The sequence below is a fragment of the Struthio camelus genome, chromosome 1, assembly GCF_040807025.1.
Source record: "Struthio camelus isolate bStrCam1 chromosome 1, bStrCam1.hap1, whole genome shotgun sequence".
Lineage (NCBI taxonomy): Eukaryota > Metazoa > Chordata > Aves > Struthioniformes > Struthionidae > Struthio > Struthio camelus.
The window spans coordinates 114,078,327-114,097,356 of NC_090942.1; the positions used below are offsets into that span (position 1 = coordinate 114,078,327).

Sequence of the window (19,030 nt, forward strand, 5' to 3'; positions counted from 1 at the left end):
CAAATTGTGCATAATCAATCATATTGAAAATTAAATGGAAGTTTTATTGAACGTAGTCCTCTTCTGGGAAATGATAATATAAAAGGATAAATTGGGACTCTTTGTCTGCTCATTTTAAAAATGCAAATTTCTTTCCGACTACCACTGCAACAAACATAACATGGAACATGAAAACAAGCTTTGTTTCCATCAGGCTCAGGTCTATGCTAAAAATAAAGATTGTGCAGGAAGAACTTAACTAGTGACATTACTTCTAATGCATAAGCTGGAACAAAATCATGTTCCCTTTGCAGTTCTTATGGACTTTGGGAGGAAAATAGAGCACATCCTTTTAAATACATAATGAAAATAGGTCCATAACAGGGATAATTACTGTTCTGCAAAGCCTTTTTATCAGAACAAAGTAGAGCTTCAGAGTTGAGTATTGGTATAGAAACTTTTTCTCTCCGTTTGAACTCATGTATTTTCTATTCTATAACCGTTTGACTGAAATAAGAGTAGTCCGATTTTTTTGATCACTGGGCAGAGAAAACATTACAAATACCTTTCTAAAGTTAATATTTATATTACATTCTAAAATAGCAGAATGAAAGAAGAAATCAAGACAGTAAATGGAGACATTAAAAAAAAATCATTTATCTAGTACCCAACAGCCTACTCTTCATCTTATACCAGAATAAATCCCTGGATGTATTCGTGGTATCAGTTTCAGGTGTCAGCACACATACTTCCACATGAAATCACCAAAAAGGAAAGCAATGTGTAGGAGGAACCCAGGGAAGCACCAGAAACAGTAAGAGATACCATGAGCACAAAGCGCAAAGCAGCTGACCAGCACTAGGTAGTCAATGGAAATGGCAGCAAATGATAATGTGAAACAAGTCTCTGCTCTGTGCCATTATTAGTGTGCAAAGAATACATGAAAGAATGGATCTCTATGAAAATTTCTGAGGAAAGTGATCACCATGTTACTTATAAAATGTGCAAAAGAGTGGTACACTTAGCAAGTAGTTGACAAGACTTGTCCTATTAAAAAGTTTGTGCTACAAACTAGAAAGTTTATAGCACTGACAATGATAAAAAAGATATAACATAGCCTTCTAATTAAATTAATGATAAAAATTAGCTCTCTTCCACAATTAATTTCTATTCTTCTTATTTTCTGCAGTTTGTTTCTTCTTATCATTCCTTATGAGACATTGAGTGACTTGAAACCAGACCAAAAGATTGAAGAAAAATGTGCTCATCCCTGGCCTAAAAACTTGGCATCTCAGGAATTAGCATGAGGAATTGGTCCTATTTCTCTGAAGATCCTGATGTTGCTCCCAGTGCTTTCTTGTTGCAGGGAGCAGGCAGCTGTGGTCAGAAGCTGGCACCTCACAGGTGTGAGTACATTTCTGCCTTCCCCTGGAACCCTCAGAAAAGTTTCAGTTGCACTCTTAATGACATAGGAGAAGTCTTTTGTAGGATGGTTTTCATGGCTTTCCCAACATGCATCCTTCCCTGCCCACTTCTATTTATTTACATTGTGTACAGAGCACATTTAGATAATGTAAGCCTATTATCCTTGAATTCAAGGGAGAAGCTCCTTAAACTAGAAAAATGTCAGATCAAGCCCATACATTTCAACTGATGTGTGGGCTTCACGCAGGCTTCGTTCCCAATGGCAGTACATTACTTGCCAGCTTACATATGGTTAATCTTTCACAGTACTGTAGCGATGCTGTGAGGTAGTCAATCACAAAATGTCACCCTAGATAATTATATAGATAGGTAATAACTGGAGCCTGTAAATAGAACTGCCTCCTAGGTTCAGCCTCCAGCCTCCCTTCCCTTACACTTGAGTGCTACATGGCTGCTTTTCAGCAACATTGGCCACTATTAATAGATGCTGTTCTGACTTTCCACATTTCTCTGGAGACCCTTTCACTGAAATTGCTAACTGTACTGCTGCAATGGCTTCTTGTAACTGCATTCCAATGCAGAGTCAGAAAGAAACCTTTCAAGATAATTTTAATCAACAAAAACAAAAAATAAAGGTATTCTGTTGCCTGAATCTCTGCTGAGAATCTTATAAATTTCATTGAACTCTATTTAAGGCAGAAAGAGATCTTCTATCCTATATTTTAAAACCACTAACATATGCTCAACTCTGAAGAACTAGAGGGAATAATAATCAAGACAGAAAAAGCAAACTGAGTTGTTTAAAGGACAGCAATTCTGTATTCATTTTGATGAGATGCATACTACTGCTTTCTAAGTACATTAAAAGGATCTGCACTCTTTTTTAGCTATATCCACAAAAAGCCCAAACAAAACCAAAAAAATTCCAAATCAAAAAGCACATCCCAAAGCAACAATAGCATGATGGCATAAAAGAATGACTGAATAACTCTTTGGGGTTGGGCTGCCTCAACACTTACAGTGGAACAAAGATCTAGCTGAAGCTACTTTAGGAACTTCTGATTCCCTGAACTGTATGGTGAACTGCTCAGAGCCCACTGTTGTTATGATATGGCAGGATGCAGCCACTACAACAAATAGGATGTGTTTTGATGGATATTCTACCTAAGTATTTTGACAGATGTTTTACCCAAACGGTTAAACTAAGTGTTAGAGCCTTCCTTCCCTTCTGAGTTGGTTGCACTCAAAAAAATGCCAGTAACTGACAGGTTTGCAATTTACCTTCTTTCTCAAGAAAACTCTACTTCTGGCAGAAAGTGTTAGCATGTTACCATCCTTCAGTATCAGGCCTGGAGTGAGTATGTTTAAATTCTTTTAAAAACCTTGCTCTTTTGTTTCCTTGTTTTTAAACCAGAGTCCAGCACTGTACATGTTTTTGAAAGCTCAGACTGATCTGCCACCGTCATTATTCCCAGGAAAGCTTAGAAGAAAATTCCCACAGAACGAAAATAAGCTTTCCAGATTCCTCCTGGCCCACTGGTGCCTAATTCACTGGTTTATATTCCCAGGATATAAAACTACTCAGTTAAAAACCAAATAGGTCTCAAGTTTGTACAATTTTCTCATCATCATCTTGCACCTTTCACTGTGGTGCCAGCAACTCAAATGTTTGTGTTATAGTATTATACTTGCCCTGGCTACAAAATCCTGCCGCACTAAGTTAGGTGGTGTGGAGACATGAGAGGGCAGGTGTCCCTTACTGTGACCCTTACCTTCCGATTCAGAAGGTAGAAGAAATCCCAGAAAACTACTTTTCTGATAGAGTAGTAACTACGTTATGAAAAAGGTGCCACATTGATCTAAATTTGTTCCCATGGAAACAAAAAGAAACTCCCTATTGCCTTCAATATGAACTCTTTTAGGCTCTCTTTAAAATCCTCACCAATGTCTAATTATTTCTCTAAGGGCAAATATTGACTGTCATTTAATTTATTTTATATATTTAATTAAGAAATTATATAACCTTTTCTAAAATGAAAAGTACTTTCAATATACCCTTAATTTAGAGAGTATGCTTTTAGTTAAAACATAGGGGATTTTAGCATCAAAAGCTAAGCAGGTGTTTTATAGCTAACATTGCACTTAGCAACTTTAAAATAGGCTCTTGTATGTTTGCTTATTTCCTGCCTAGTTTTTCTACCCAGGAGGCTAAAAGCTATTAATCCAATATCGTTCCTCATGATAGATTAGGGAGAATACCTTTATAGCCGCTCTCTTTATGAAAACATATTCTCAGATACAATATTCATATATCTGAGTATATTTGTATCTTAGGAAAAGTTGTTTGTAAAGTGTTTTGTACGATGATATTCTTAGTCATGCTACAGGTTGGAGCTTAGTTTTAGTGAGGGAAGGTTATCAAGAGAAAACTGATTGTCATTTATTTTATAACAAAATTGCCAACTTAATGCTGCTTGCAGAGCAGAAGATAGCACATTGAGAAAAAGTAACAAGCATTGGAACAGAGTAGGTGTGATACCTTCATGATTCTAAAATATTTATGGACATATTGATGATATAAATAATTATTTGTATGATTAGACCAATTCTAATGTATTTAAGGAAGACAGAAGAGAGAGCTGTGGTTTTGCAAACCCTGTCTAAGCTTTCTAAACATGATGACAAGACTCTCTGACGCTCGAATAATATCAGCTTAAGGTTGCATGTCACTATCAAAAAAGAAACTTCTCTCCTGGCTTCAGATATGACGTTAGGTGATTTCTGATGCTGGGTAATGTGACTTCATATCTGTATAGGTTCATATTTTCATTTATTTGGATAGAACATTATTTGATATTACTAGCATACAACTTCATAAAGAGTTTCCATATTTACATATTATTTTATATTAATATAGTCAGCTTCATGACTGACTGATCATTATGACATATCATAATGATCTATCTTCATTATTTGAGGTTAGGATTATTTATTAATATGAATTTTTATGAAAATTGTTTCCATTTACAAGATAAAGATTATAACACTATCCTTAATCATTCTTGTGATTATTTTCCATAGACTTCATTTTCTTTGTGCCGTTTAATCTATTGACAAGTTTAAGTATGTTTAGAAAATTGCATGACATTAGTTTACATTCTTACCACATCTTTTTTCAGATTCATCTGAACCATCTGGGCAGTTCAGGACTCCATCACAAAATAAATCTTTTTCTATACAGGTTGCACCATCAGCACAAAGTTCAGCAAGAGGTAGGCACTCATCTGAAATAAGGACAACAGCAATAACAACACAGCAGTAATACAGTTACACTGCAATGAAAACTGGACTTACTTTTGATTACTCCAGCACAAATGAAATCAACCACTCTATTGTCTTGCATAAAACTGCATTTTTAGAAAGCTTAAGTGAAATATCACATACTAAAAAGAGAAATTTGGCACAGAGTTGAGAAAGTAATGAGAAGTGACTTATATTTTTAAATTAAATTTTATGTAAGTTTAAAAGAAAATTAGGAAAATACTATTTTACACATAAAAATGAATTTTTCCAATTTCTTATACTTGACTAACATGAGAAACTTCTTGGTTTAAATAACAGTGAAAAATCTGTCGGTTTAGTTGAATCAAATGCAATTCAATTTTTTAACCTCAACGCTTACATCAAAATGTCAAACTTTATAATGATAAATAATCCTATTATTGACCAGCCTTCTTAAAACCCTAAAGCCTTTAAGCCTGGCTTTGGAAATACCAGAAATCACTAGGGAGAAATACCCTATTGATTTTCAGATTAAATTAAATTTCAGATTAAATTTGTAAGGTAAGACCAATTTTCAGTGGAAAGTATCCATGGGTAGAGCCTTACATTTGTGGAATCATAATAACAGCATTTCCCTAGAGCACAGGCATGCATCCACACAGAATATGCTGTAGGTCAGGTTCTTAAATATCTGTAGAACTGAAGTAGGTTGTATTGAAGTGACCAAAATCACTCAGCTAAAATAAGCTTTGGATAAGCACTAAAACTCTTGAACTTTTCAATAAATATTAGAGAAGCTATTCACATAGCTCTCTTTATATAACTTTTGCTATTTTAGTAAATGCTCCCAGGTAAAGGTCAAATTTTCTTAAACAAGAAGCAAAAATCTTAATTTGCAAAACTGATCTTGTAGTCTCTTAGTATTTTTATATATTTTCCATAGAGCTTTAATTCCTGTAATCAGATTGAGTAATTCTATGCATAATATTCAGTATAACTGACAGAGAAAAAGATTAAAATTTATTTGAATGTATTGTAGTATTTCAAAGGGCTTTACAAAACATTTTCGGTGTTAGCAATACAGATAGTTTAAAGCAAAGAGCTTTTGTATTCAACTGATAGTTGGACCAAACCAAAAATATTTTACTGAAGTATTAGAGGTGCTACAGCACATGAATTGCCACAGATAAACAGAGAGGAGATTCAGAACAAAAACTCTGCCAATCATCTATGAATATGTTTAGCACAAGCTCAATATGCAAGAAAACGTTTAAAGAGGACTTGATCAATTCTAGTTTTATTCTTCTGTTCAGAAAACTAAGCAGCGCTGCCATCTAATGGTTATAAAGAAATTAACACTTTCTAGTGAAATGTTGACTTTCCTTCAAAAAAGTAAATTACCCTAAATTGCAGTATTACCAATGGTGTTCCTACTAAAAGATGGTGCTAAATACATTAGACCTTTTTGAAAATGCTTATGAATGTCTCGTATATTTCGCTATTTAAGGAGGCTAAGAAGTTTTCAAACATACAAATTGCATCGGTTTTCCAACCATCAGAACTCTAATGAGAGTGTATTATCTGTGTCGCATGTTTTCTAAAATCCCTCAGAAATAATGGGGAGTAAAAATTAGCACTCAGTATGAGTATCTGTATATATAACTATATATATTCCATATATATCATGTTCATAGATGGCATATGCTTAGAAGTCCCCTCTCTCTGAGGGGGACTTATTTGTCAAATGAAAGGAACACCTATGCATTATGCATTTCTAGGAAGAGGATGCAAGAACTGGCATAAGAACAGAATATATAGAAATGCTGAAAGTCTAAGATCTCAGATTGCTTCATATAACCTCCCTGCTTCTTCCCATAGGAAAGTTACCTACCTGAAGTTGTTAGTAACTTGCTTGTGGTGAGTTGTCCTGAAGCTGGGTAAACACAACCCAAGGTTAGAATATTACTGCTTGCTGTATAGGATCCCCTCTGCAGTTGCTTGCACAGAACTAAGCAGTAGCTAGTCTACTGTTAAAAAATCTGCATTATTTGATGTATCCCAAAAATCCCAGTTTAGGAAATGATATGGTAATGCCAGCCCGAGTATCTTGATCCTGAAGGTCAAATTTCAAACATGAGAAAAATGATGTGGCACCCAAGTGTATTTTCAGTCTCTTTATTTTAGATCTAATCTCTTTTAATAACTTCAATAGACTTTTTTTTTCCTATTAAAATAATAACAATGCTTTTTTGTCTTCCCATGATACGAAAAAGTTCTGACCTGTAGTTGGTGTCAGGGAGCTTGTAATTAGATTTATGGGATCTGTTGAAACAAGAAGTTATAAGCACTTCAGTATTAGAACTGAAATGTATATATACATTTATATATACAACATTGCCCAGCCAATCAGTTACTTGCAGAATGAGGTGAAGAATCTCAAACTCATCCAGTATTTGTATGTTTACATATAGGCATAGGTACAAATGTTTGTATCTACATTTACACATATACAAATGCATAGGTACCCCTGAGGTTCCCAGCTTCCTCAAAGTCTTTATTCTGCTCTGTGCATTAGCATGCCTCTGCACTATTTTATTTACTGTATTAAGACTCAAACACTTAAATATGATGATGTCCTCCACTGAAAACGATTCCCATGCTATTACAGTTAATGGAGCCTCTTCCTTAGCCTATAACATGAAGAACTGGAAGTGGGAGACATAGTAATGCCATCTCTGTGGTTTACCATCTACTAGCATCGCTGAAAGAAGTTGCTGACCATTGGCCATCACAGACCATTATTTCTGTTAGATGTTACCACTCTCCCAGATCTAGTAATGGAGAAACTTGCATTAAGCTAAGGTAGGCCGTTTTATATTAAGTGGATTAATGAGCATTATATGTTAGCAAATTTGAAGAGACAGTTCCTTTTGCAGAAAGATGGGAAAGCCCAGTCAGAGGTGCAGAGATACAGCTGGATGAACTACTCTCACAAAACTATATTCAAAGAGAGGTATCATTTATAGCCTCTGAGAAGTTATCAAAGCATTTTATCCATACCTATCTACCTACCTATCTGCCTTCTAATGGGTCATTATAATATTTTAGAGAATGAACTACTCAGTGACCCTAGAATAAGGATGTATGCATGACTAGGCTGTGCTAATATAACAATTATGCGATCAGGATGCTACACCTTGAAGGCTGTTGAGGAAAAACAGGCTTGTTACAGGGGTTCCCAAAAGTGCACACACAAGTTGATAGCAGAACCCAGGAAAGCAAAAGCACAGGATGACAATAGAAGCATCAGGGCTATAAACACAAATCACAAATGGTCAGTTACTGGAGGAACTCATTAAGGAATTTTTGAACTGGATAAAGCTGAAAACAAGCAGCCAGCGTATGTAAACATACCACATCTAATAAAACCTGATATCGCATAGCCTTTGGACTGATAAAGAAAGAGCAAGTAAGCAGATAGTGTTAGCAAACATATAAAAATGACCCCAAGCAGACCCAAGAGCAAGGAGGAAGGGATCCCCACCAACATTATTCCCATTCCAACCTGGGGTGCTCACAACTCAGAACTCCCTCCCCATTCCTCTCCCCTCCCACTCTGCCCCATTTCTTCTTGAGAATGATTAGCAACATTGACCTTAGGACACAGAAAGGCATTGCAAGGACAAGTATATTACCAGAGAAAGAGATAGGTAGGAGAAAATGTGTATATTATCAGTTTTAATTGTATCCCTATTGGGAACAAGCTGTCATAATTGGACACTTTGGACTATACATGCCAGTATCCCTGTAATTAGATTAATAATAATTTCTTTACCTACATAAATTGCATGACGTGTTTGGTCTGATACACCACCCTTAAGAATAATGGTAATTTGTATGTGGTAAGTGTACTTCAGTGTAGTGCTACAGAGCACCTACTGTATTTTTCAGCTGCCTGACTTACTTTCAGCAGGTTTGTACTCAGTGAATTTGTGAAACCAAGAAGCTTTGTCTGCATCCTATCCTACTGTCATGAGACTTCCAGTGATAGTGGAACGAAAGTCCATCAACATTGCTCAACATATCAGTAGCTGCAGCACAAGGGTAGGACTCCCAAACTCATCTACCCATCTGAATCTTAATAAAACTTCAGCTTGTAGTCACAAGCTGGTTGACAGAGATTCAACTTTTGTTTTGAACCTCTAAGTAAGCTCTTAAAGCTTTGATAGTCTTCAGACTGCTGGTTTCTCAAACGGTCAGAAGTGATGAAGTGCAGTGGAAATGTCACTTAATGAACCCTTAGCAGTCAAGTCCCAGCAGTCGAGGCAGCTATGCTAATTTACACCAGCTGAACAGGAAGTCTTCTATTTTTTCACGTTGTATTGACAACAAAAAATAATTTCTGTTTTATTAAAGATACTAACCTGATGAAGTTAAAGGCAGCTTTGTAGTAAGATTTTCAGCAGCCTCTGGAAGAAAGTAAGTTCATTATAAGTTCTCTTTATAATGCAGTCTAGAGTTTTATACTGCTGAGAGAAAGGAAGGTAAAAAAAAAAAAATAGTTGTGACTCTTTCTTTTTGAATCACTAGCAGTGTCCTCCTTCTCTCCTTTTGACCATCTCACCCTGTTTCCAGTTTTTTCCTCAAGCTCTATGACCATTCAAAGGAGGAATGGTCTACATTAATCCTTTTCTATCCTCAATCCCTATTCATTCTCCTGCATGTAAAATATCTTTATCTGGGAAATCTCTCTCTGTAACACAGGGCATATCTTTCTAAGCATACAGATGACACTTTTTATACTATAGAGCGTTTTCAGAGTACCTATGTCATATAGAACAGTATTTAGATCAGATAATGAGTTAAAATTAACCTAGGATGATTTGCGAGAAAAAAAAAAATCTTTTTGTCACTATGGAAACTATTCTCAGTCAAGTCACACTCCTATGGGTCTTAGTTCCCCCCTCCGTAGAATGGAAATGAGACTTCTCTTGCAGAGCATATTGAAATATAGGAAGCAAAAATACTACATATGTTATGTTAGTTTGTTGTTATTATGTGATTGTTAATTAGTTCTGCTTATTTTATTGCAGCACTCCTGATGGAATGGACAGATGATGTCTCATTTTAAAGGAGACATTCCAATGATGCACAACAAGAAAGTCTGACTACTTCAAAGTTCACCAGTAGATATACAACCTTTTAAAAAGCTCTTCATAATTTTCTTTAATAGTATTTTTGAGGTTTAATGAGCAATTACTTTCCACAGTGACGTGCAGTTACTCAGAACAACTTCTTATAGATGGTGCAAGTAGTAAAGAGAAATAAAGATGTCAAGATTCTGAATTCAGCCTTTGAATATTTGGAATACTTAGCAAGAAATGCACCTTTTAGAATAGAGTAAGAGACATTACACACCAGATGTCCCAGTCCTCTTAAGGCAATCTACTTAACAGTATCTCCAGCAGGTCTTCAAATGTCAGCTAATCAACTTCCACTTCAAAGGATTCAAATTACTGTTTATCCTCTTCCTCCCCGAAGGCCTGTTTTGAAGCTTACCGAAGTCAAAGGAAAAGTTCCCATTGATTTTGCTGAGCTTCCACTTAACCTTTGATAAATTTTCCAGTACTTGCATATTATCATCACATTTGTATATTTACAGAACTTAAAACCACCTAGTCTTTAAAGCCATATTACCTGTTTCCCATTTACATATTGCTTAAGCATTAGAGAAATACAAACTCAGTTCCTTGGGTATAATTCTCCGGGGGCCACATTCCTGTATCCATTTTTTTTTTCTTGCTCATATCTTTCCCATAAATGAATCCTCACTCACTGGGAGATCAAATACTTTTCCTTTTTCTTTAGCAAAACAGAAAGATAATTGCCTTTACGTAGGAAACAACACAGCTGGGTCTTAACTTCATCAGTTAGAGGGATAAAGAAATTAAAAATGTTAAGCTTCATAAAAGAGGTGAAATTGAATACTTTTCACTGGGAAATAACTACTTTGTCCTTTTATTCCCTTCTTAGTGGACATATGCTAAGCTGACTCACACTTTTTAGTTGACTAGTTTGTAAATGGCTTTCTTCTGTTGATAGTGAAAGTTCTTCTGCAATGGTGAAAGGAGAACATCCATGAGGGTAAGTAACAAACCCTTTGCTGGTTAGGAGCCATAGTGTTCTTCACACAAACTATAGCTCTCAAGATTTAAAGAGAGAAAAATGTTTATTAGCGTTACCTGTGACTTGTATGCTGTTCACATCAACTTTCAAAGTCTGGGTAAGGCTAGTTTTATTTGCTTCTATACCCAAAACCAGCTCATTTTTTGTTTTCTCAGCAGGTACCCACTGGGTAAAATAAAGGCTGAAGATCACAACAGCACTAGCAATATAAAGCATCAGAGAAGATAGTTAGTTAAGCAAGATTATTAAGTGAATCTGATATTTATCATCTAGACAGAATTTTGCAAAAGCTCTAAGTATCATAACATGTTGGCTAGCCAACACAACACATAGAAATGCCTCTTAGTTTTCAGAAAAGGCAGGAAGAAGCAATTTTTCTTTCTTTTTCTCCTCTTATTTTACTTAGTTAAAAAAACAAATGAACAAACAAATAAACAAATCCCAAACCCTAAAACCCACTGATATCAACTGCTGCAGTGGAGCTGGATTTGAATAAACTAAAGGAGAAGTAAGTGTATTGATTATTGAACCAGTCCCCTAGTTTAAGCCCTAAAATATTACTGGTAAGCCATGAAATGTTCGTGTTATTATAGTAGCATATAAACCGACCACTTTGTAAATCAAACATCTGTAACAATCTGTAGATTCTACATCTGTGAGAATCTCTTGTGTGGTTACCTAGATTCTCATACGGAAACGGTAAGAGTTGAAACCATAGATCTTTTGAAATCGGTGATTGTACTATTTTTAACTTCTAAGGGACCTCAATTTTATCTAGAATATTGTTTCCTTGCTCTCTCCCATCATTTCTAGCTCCAACTATTATATTTTATATTTGTAGCTAGATTATGGTACTGTCAAAATATGAGTTATGCTTGCTGAAGAGGAGAAAGTTTTTCTCCATTTACTTAAATTTAGGTGCAATCTTTTTTTACTCTTAAGCATTTATACCACCACCCAATTGCTACTAACTCAGCAATGCTTTTTGATAAGGAATGATTAATCCTCCCATTGTGCTGAGTACAGTTTGCAATATATTGAAAAACTCTCCTCTTTAATTTCTTCCATGTTTCTGATAATTTCCAGGCCATGCTCAGTAAACAAAAGCTTTTACTGCTATCTTTGTGACTCAGGGAGTTCCAAGGGTGAAATAACAAGCAGATTGCCCAAACAGGTAAATATTTTTTTAATGAAGAGAGTCAACTATAAAATAATTTCTGGGACAAAGTAATACTTCAAGTATTTTCACAGTAGAAAGGAAGACAGATCCTTTCTGATGTATTAAAAGTCAGATCCAAAATTCACTGAAATTAGCTTTTCTGTAACTTTTATGCTCTTTTTCTCACGATATAGAGGTTGTATCAGTATGACCAAATATAGATGTTTACAGTGCAGCTATCTAGATTCACTTTGTTGTTGATGGAAAGAAATAAGCTGTTCTTTGGTATAATAGATCCTCTCCTAAAAAAGGCATCCAAAATAGACCTGATGAGAAAACCGGAAAGTAACTATTTTTCTCTATTGCTTACGAAGAGAGTCTGGAGCAGCTAGCTCAGATATGTCTACATTTTTTGATGAGAAGTTTTAAAATCTGGTGAGATAAAATCCATTTTATTTGCAGAAAACAAAATAGTACATCTATCCAATAGTGCATCCATCTCATAGGGACAAAAGTCTGGAAGGAATCTACTCCCACACGGCCTACTCTATTCCCTTGATGTTAAAAACAACTTCACAAAGTGATAATACTCCCTCTTTCTAACTAATTAGGTTTTTGCCCCTTCTCTTCCAATCAAAAGACTACTCTGATTCAAATCTGCTTCTCATTTTCCACACACGTGTATTCTTACTTTGCTTATATCTAATGTTCTTTTGCCAGCATTCTCAACTGAAATTGAGAATTGACATTTCTTTTGAATATTTATCCACTTAACGTTTTCACAGAAGGCATTCATATAATCTTTTCATCCTTCTTTTTCTAGGTTAAACAAATCAATGTCTTCTAGTTTGTTCTCCATTCCCTGATCATCCCAGTAACCCTCTCTGCACCTGTTTCAGTTGGAACAAATTGTCTTTCTTGAACAGGGGACATCAAAATTGTACACAGTAACTCTGACTGGTTCTCAGTAAAAATATGCATCATTAATTAATATATTTACTAAGTAGCATTAATGTTTACCTCTTTCTCTGTATCCTTTTGCCTTTTTACAGCTAGTTCACATTAGTGAATCACAGTTATGCAGAAAGGGTGGCTTGTATATATAGAATTTCCTACTTCTCTCGTATTTTCCATAGCTTAAGCTGTTTACTAACATAATCAGTTGTCATGTAATGAAGCTCATGGCCTTGGGCATAGGGCAACTAATTTTTTCATTCATTCCTCAAGGTCTTTCAGTGCTTCCAAAGTCCTGATCCTTCCTTGTTTTGCTACTGCCTACCATACTATGTCATCAGATCTTTCTTTAGTGTACGTACCTTTTCAAATCTTAAATTATTAATGATAATATCAAGTGAGATTAACCCTGAGCCTGAGCAGCATAAACAATGTCAGCACATAGTACTATCCTTTCCTTTCTAGCTAGTTTCTTACTCATCTCACTGTCCTTGTACCTTTCTGACTTTTCTTTCCAAACTGACAGCACCAGGGACTCTTACATTTTCTTTTGTGCTAATCTTAAAGGATGTTTTTGGAGAAAAGGTATGCTTTGAAGCGTGCTTTGTATGCTTTTCGGAGAGACCTATCCAATCTCAGCCATATTTCTTCATCCATTCATTGTCCAATAGCAGAACATTCCAAATTAATAGAATAATTATCTCTTGCCCACAGATAAAAATTACCCAATTTCAGACTCCTTGGAGCTTTCAGGACCTTCTTCGTATTTCCTGTAGTGAGGGAAAAAATAGCATATGATTCACCTAGAGTTTACAATAACATGGATGGGATGGAAGTATGTTCTGAAACTGTTTTGTAATGGGAGATAGAATACTATCTACACTTGATTTGCTGAATCAGAATCTTATCTAGAACAGTGCAGATGGGATTAATGCCATGTCATTCACTGTATTTATTGGACTTTTTTGCCATCTGTTCTTCAGCAAGACAACTGATATAACGAGATATTGAAAAATGATGTCATACCAGCTTTAATAAATGAAGAATGTCTTACTGTGCCTCTTTAGGATACACAGGGTGCAGCTTTACCTGGTGTTAAATGACAGCCCCACTTGCTCAAGGGATATGAATTCAGTGGGGTCTGTGGCTGTACAAACAACAGTGCACTTCCATGCATCTCAACTTATGCCAGAAGAAAATTTGGACTTCGATCCTGAACTTTCTTGAATCTGATAAGGACTGACAGTCCTGCAGATGTGGCACAGGTAATAAATCTTATTTTAGAAAAAAACACTTTTTTAGCATTTCTGTCAAATATGAATGTTTTGTGACTAGGTCCAGTGGCTAGGCTAGTATTCAGTTTTACTGTTCTGGGCAAGGAATGGATGTATTGAAGTTTGAAAAGGAAGTTTGTCTGGGAAACGCAGTGGTGCCAAACTTCCCACAGCAGCACTTGAAAAAAGCAGGAGGAATAATATAGGAATTTACGAAGGATCTCTTTAAAAGTAAAGTATTTGCAACTATTCCTGAAAGAAATAGCTAAATAAGGATTTTTTTACATTTATTTGAAAAGTTTAATTAAACTATACCTACTTGAACTGTAAAATTTCACATCTCTCAAATTCATTTTTCAGATGACTTGCTTGAAAGATTTCTTGTATCTATACAGAAAAAAAAAATCTTGGACCAACAGAATAATTAAAAATACACCTAGCTGCATGTTGCAGTCATGTCTTTAATATTCACAAATTCTTCCTCCTCAAATCTAGACTATGCAAGTCAATCTTTTTCTCTGATGCTTCACTAATCTTCACATATAACAATATACTGAGTTCTGACCAGGCTTAGTTCCTAAAATATCTTATTTTGGAAAGAGAAAAAAGGTATCAACAGCAAACCATGTTAGGAAATTAATGCAGCTAACATACACCTATCACATACTCTTGAACTAATCCGATCAGTAGGTTCTTACCAATTGTTCAACATCAAAGGCAAGGACTTTGAAATCAGCTGATGATCTGTCTTGCAATCCAGGACTGAATGATATCCCAGACAGTATTTTAAATGTACCCATGTAGCCATGAATATTTCCATCTGCTTCAGCTGGATTATTAAAAATAAAATGTTTGAATTATATAGAAATATATTCAATACACTGCTAAATTTTATTACACACATATCATCAATATAGTAACTATTAGCTTTCTGTTTTCCTTTCTAATCAGAGCTGCTTTGCCTAGTGCTGATTTTAAAAAGTGTTTGATGATTTTCATCAGCTAGAAGGACAATATTTCCAACTGTAAACATATTCTTACGAATGCTATTTGCCCTTGGTTCTCACTACTTTCAATACTGTGTTAAACACTGGACTTGCCAGGAACGCTGTGAAAGAGACAATGGCTAAAGGGGACAATGATAAGTCAAGCTATTTGTAACACACAGGGGACAAATGAATGTAGGAGGGATCATGGCTACTGAATTTTGAGATTTTTGTTTGTTGTGGATTTTAAGTAGCTACAACTACTACTTCATATTTTCTATATTAAAAGCTGTATATCTTTTATATAAACGTACATTATTTTTGAAGGCAGCACTGACGACACTACTTATGTCAGTCTAGTTAAACTATTTGTGAGCTGATCTTTCTTTTACCAGTGTATATATGAAATGCTGGGAGAATATATGAGGAAACTAGATAATTGGTCCCTATTGTAAATTTAATCTTGACTTTTAACAAGCTACAACATGTGAGATATGCTTGAAACAATTTATTAAACATCAAAAGTAGTTCTCCACTGTATAACACTTCGGAAATTTTCAGATAAAACTTGAATTAATGTGGTTGATAGAAAACGCCCTTTGCTAACCATTTGCCCTACCTGTGATATTTTTTAGGTTGTGATCGAAGGCAGTGAGAGATAAAATGAGTTTTAGTACAAAAGCAGGCAACTAAAAAACACTACAATAAACAGATTGTGAATGAGGGTACGGGATCTTTGTGTCAGCCTAGTAACATCAGCTTCCTGGTATCAGCTGGTAACATTAGCCCATTGTAAGTTCCTCAAAGGCCAAAAGCCTTACAATTGCAAATCTATGTAAACAAAGCTTTCTAAATAGTAAAGTTTTTTTTCCTTTTGTATGTCAAATATAATTCTTTTTAAAGGGTGCTTTAAAATTATTATTTGTACATGATGAAATTCCTACATAGGCTTCTTCTAAAACCCAACTAAGCCTTTCAATTCAAAGCTTTTCTGTACCTAGATGTAATGATACATCATTACAGATAGGCTCATTTTATTTTATTAGAATATGTTTGTGTTCTACTGACAGAAGAATAAAAGTAAATAAGGAGACTGGTTTTAAAATCCAGCACATGAAAGAACAGCAACTGAAAGAATAAATAGCAGCATTCTGATAAAACAAGATTTTTATATGTGCCTTACAGCTAGTTTAGTCCTTATATTTTTTAGTACGAACAAGTATGAACTTTTGGTTAATGAAGGCATCAGTAAATTTAGTGTCTCAGAATCATTTTTTTCTGCTACTAGGATTGGTAGATTAAAAAAATACATTTTTTGAACTTTTTGCCTAGCCTATTTTCCTCACCTCATTTCAAATTGTCTTTTTGCTTTTAGCAATGATGCCTCCATAGATACTGATGCATTCCTTCACAATCAAAAATCTATATCCATGTAAACAAAAGTTGCTCCCAGTATCAGTGATAATAATAAGCATTTGGTCAAACTCTAAAGGCATTTCAAGTTAGTGTTGTTCCATTCTTTTCATTTTTAAAAATTGGGTACACTTTTCTACTTTTGTTATGCTACTTAAGTCCCAAAATTTACTCATTTATTCTCTTATCTGTCAACTCCTCTAAATCTTATTTTCCCTTGATTTTACTGTTTTGGGAGAAATATAGTATTGTAATTCGTGAATTTATAGTTCTTACATTATATTCTTGAAATCTTTTTTTGACTAAAATCATTGAGAAAAGAATTTACATTTTGGGAAATGTGGGTATTTTGAAATGTGTAGAACAAAGACAAAAAAAGATGTTATATAACATCAAGATGCCAACTGCTCATGATTTAATCAACAATTAATCAGTAAGTTCTTTAAACCAAAATTTTAATTTTCAGTGGAAAATCATCCTACTTAGATTTTTTTAATTTAACTTACCTCCAATATCAGTAGCTTGATTGTATGACATCCTGAGCATTGACTACATATTGAGAATGAACTTTAAGTAAAGTTGACTATATAACACAGGATCTCTCTCAGAGTAATATTTCACTTAAAAATGATCTTTTAAAAAAGAAAAGATTCCAAAAGATGGAATTCCAAGATTCTCCAAGACACACCTAAAACTCCTCACAGAATTCAGTGGATTATCAATGTCTTTTTGAGTCAAATCTTACACATTGAGGAAAAAAAGGCACAATTCAGAAGCAATTCAGAATGTTATGCTCTCCATTTAATGAACTCACTGAATTGTCAAAAGTTTTAGAGCTTGGATTGTATTCCAAGGATCTCTCCCAATGTCTAAGACATGAAAAGTCTTTTCTTTGACTTCAGCAGGCTTGAAATCATGTTTTAAGTACTTATATTCTTGCTTATTTTATTTACATCTATGTCCAGAGGAGAAGGGGATGAGAGTGTAAAAAAAAATCCCAAACATAAGAAGTATATAATGAAATCTGAAAAATACAATGACAAAGTCTGAAAAAGTCTGAACTTCTACTGAAGAACTCCTGAGAAGGTTAAAAGCTGACCACTTACCTTGTTCTAACCTCTGGATTAGTAGCCATGAAAGTGCAATCAGTCCAGCACAAACACACACAAAAACTGTGAGCAGAGAAGCAAAAAAAATTTCGTAGTAACTGAGAGGAACATATTTCTTATTAAATGATTTTTGTAGCTTCATTTCTGTCTTGAAAGTTGATATCAAATAAGAACTGACAAAAAAAAACACAAATAACCTGAGAAAGGAAGGTAATAATCCACAAGAACTGATATTTATAGGAGACGTCTGTAAATTAATTACATCATAAATCTTCATTGACATTGGTTTTTACAGCACTCCTGAACAGTCATATTCATGCACAAGATATGTGAGTATGAACAAAAAGGGACACTGAAGATTAAGTCCTTAGATTAAAAAAAAAAAAAAAAAAGGAAAAACCCAGAAATGTAAGACTGATCATTGATTTGCATTATTTTCTGTCATTTGGTGACTTTAAGTGAAAATTAATGTGAAAGATTGCTGTTGGATTTACTCTTTCTACTATTTTGTCACTAATTCTTCATACATGATCTTCATTATGAGAACGACAGTGAAAGCTCTCTCTTTCATCCTTTTTTATCTGCTTAAAATTTGTCTTAAAAAGTAACCGAATATGTATAGGAAATGCTGCCCAATGTTCAGCATGGGACTGATTCAAAATCTATGACAGATGGTAGAGAAATTTCAGTCTATCCAGACTCTAGCTGAGACTTCAGCCTGCTCCTCAGTGGACTTCGTGTTATGCTCTAAAACTACATCAGAGGAAAACAAAGGGTCTAAATACTCATATGAATAAAGGGTTTTAATACTTACATGGATCTGAGTTATTTTTATCTGTTACCTACATTTTACTTAGCAACAAAATAACAGATTTTTTTTTGGGGGGGGGGGGTGAGGAACATGTCAGAAAAGAAAACAGAGCTCTATTGCCCAAACTTACTTGTCCCCTTGTACATACCTGCATGTATACACATACACTTATTTATATTTGTGTGTGTGTGTACGTATATATGTCATACACACAAAAGGAGTTCTTACTCTAGTTCATCCAATATCATGACTCAGAGACCTCATTCCATTTGCAGGATACAGACCAAGTTTATTCTTTCTTTATAACTCAAGATGATCAGGCTACACTGAGTTTTACTGGTAGGACTCAGTTCAGCTGAAGGCTGAATATGTCCTTAAAATAAGAAAGCACAATCCTGGAAGGCCTTGATAACTTTAAGTAAATCATTCTTGCTAGTAAGGGGAAATACTAC

At 34.8% G+C, this 19,030-nt stretch overlaps 1 protein-coding gene and 1 long non-coding RNA gene across 3 annotated transcripts in view; one reads left to right on the forward strand and one right to left on the reverse strand.

Annotated features, from left to right (window-relative positions):
* TMPRSS15 (transmembrane serine protease 15) overlaps positions 1-17,959 on the reverse strand; it is a 60,524-nt gene extending 42,565 nt beyond the window's left edge. Inside the window, exons 1-9 of one of the 2 annotated variants that reach the window (XM_068911242.1) lie at positions 17,765-17,959; positions 14,958-15,088; positions 14,579-14,646; positions 13,711-13,755; positions 10,929-11,071; positions 9,111-9,155; positions 6,967-7,008; positions 6,578-6,619; positions 4,569-4,688 (exon numbers count right to left, since the gene is read on the reverse strand). In XM_068911242.1, the coding sequence (XP_068767343.1) occupies positions 4,569-4,688; positions 6,578-6,619; positions 6,967-7,008; positions 9,111-9,155; positions 10,929-11,071; positions 13,711-13,755; positions 14,579-14,646; positions 14,958-15,088; positions 17,765-17,909 (781 nt within the window). In that variant the 5' untranslated portion in view covers positions 17,910-17,959. The remainder of the gene's footprint in view (positions 1-4,568; positions 4,689-6,577; positions 6,620-6,966; positions 7,009-9,110; positions 9,156-10,928; positions 11,072-13,710; positions 13,756-14,578; positions 14,647-14,957; positions 15,089-17,764) is intronic. The other variant, XM_068911251.1, reaches the window with a different exon arrangement.
* LOC138061401 (uncharacterized) overlaps positions 14,059-19,030 on the forward strand; it is a 34,470-nt gene continuing 29,498 nt past the window's right edge. The window contains exon 1 of the long non-coding RNA XR_011135121.1: positions 14,059-14,250. This is a non-coding gene — a long non-coding RNA (uncharacterized lncRNA). The remainder of the gene's footprint in view (positions 14,251-19,030) is intronic.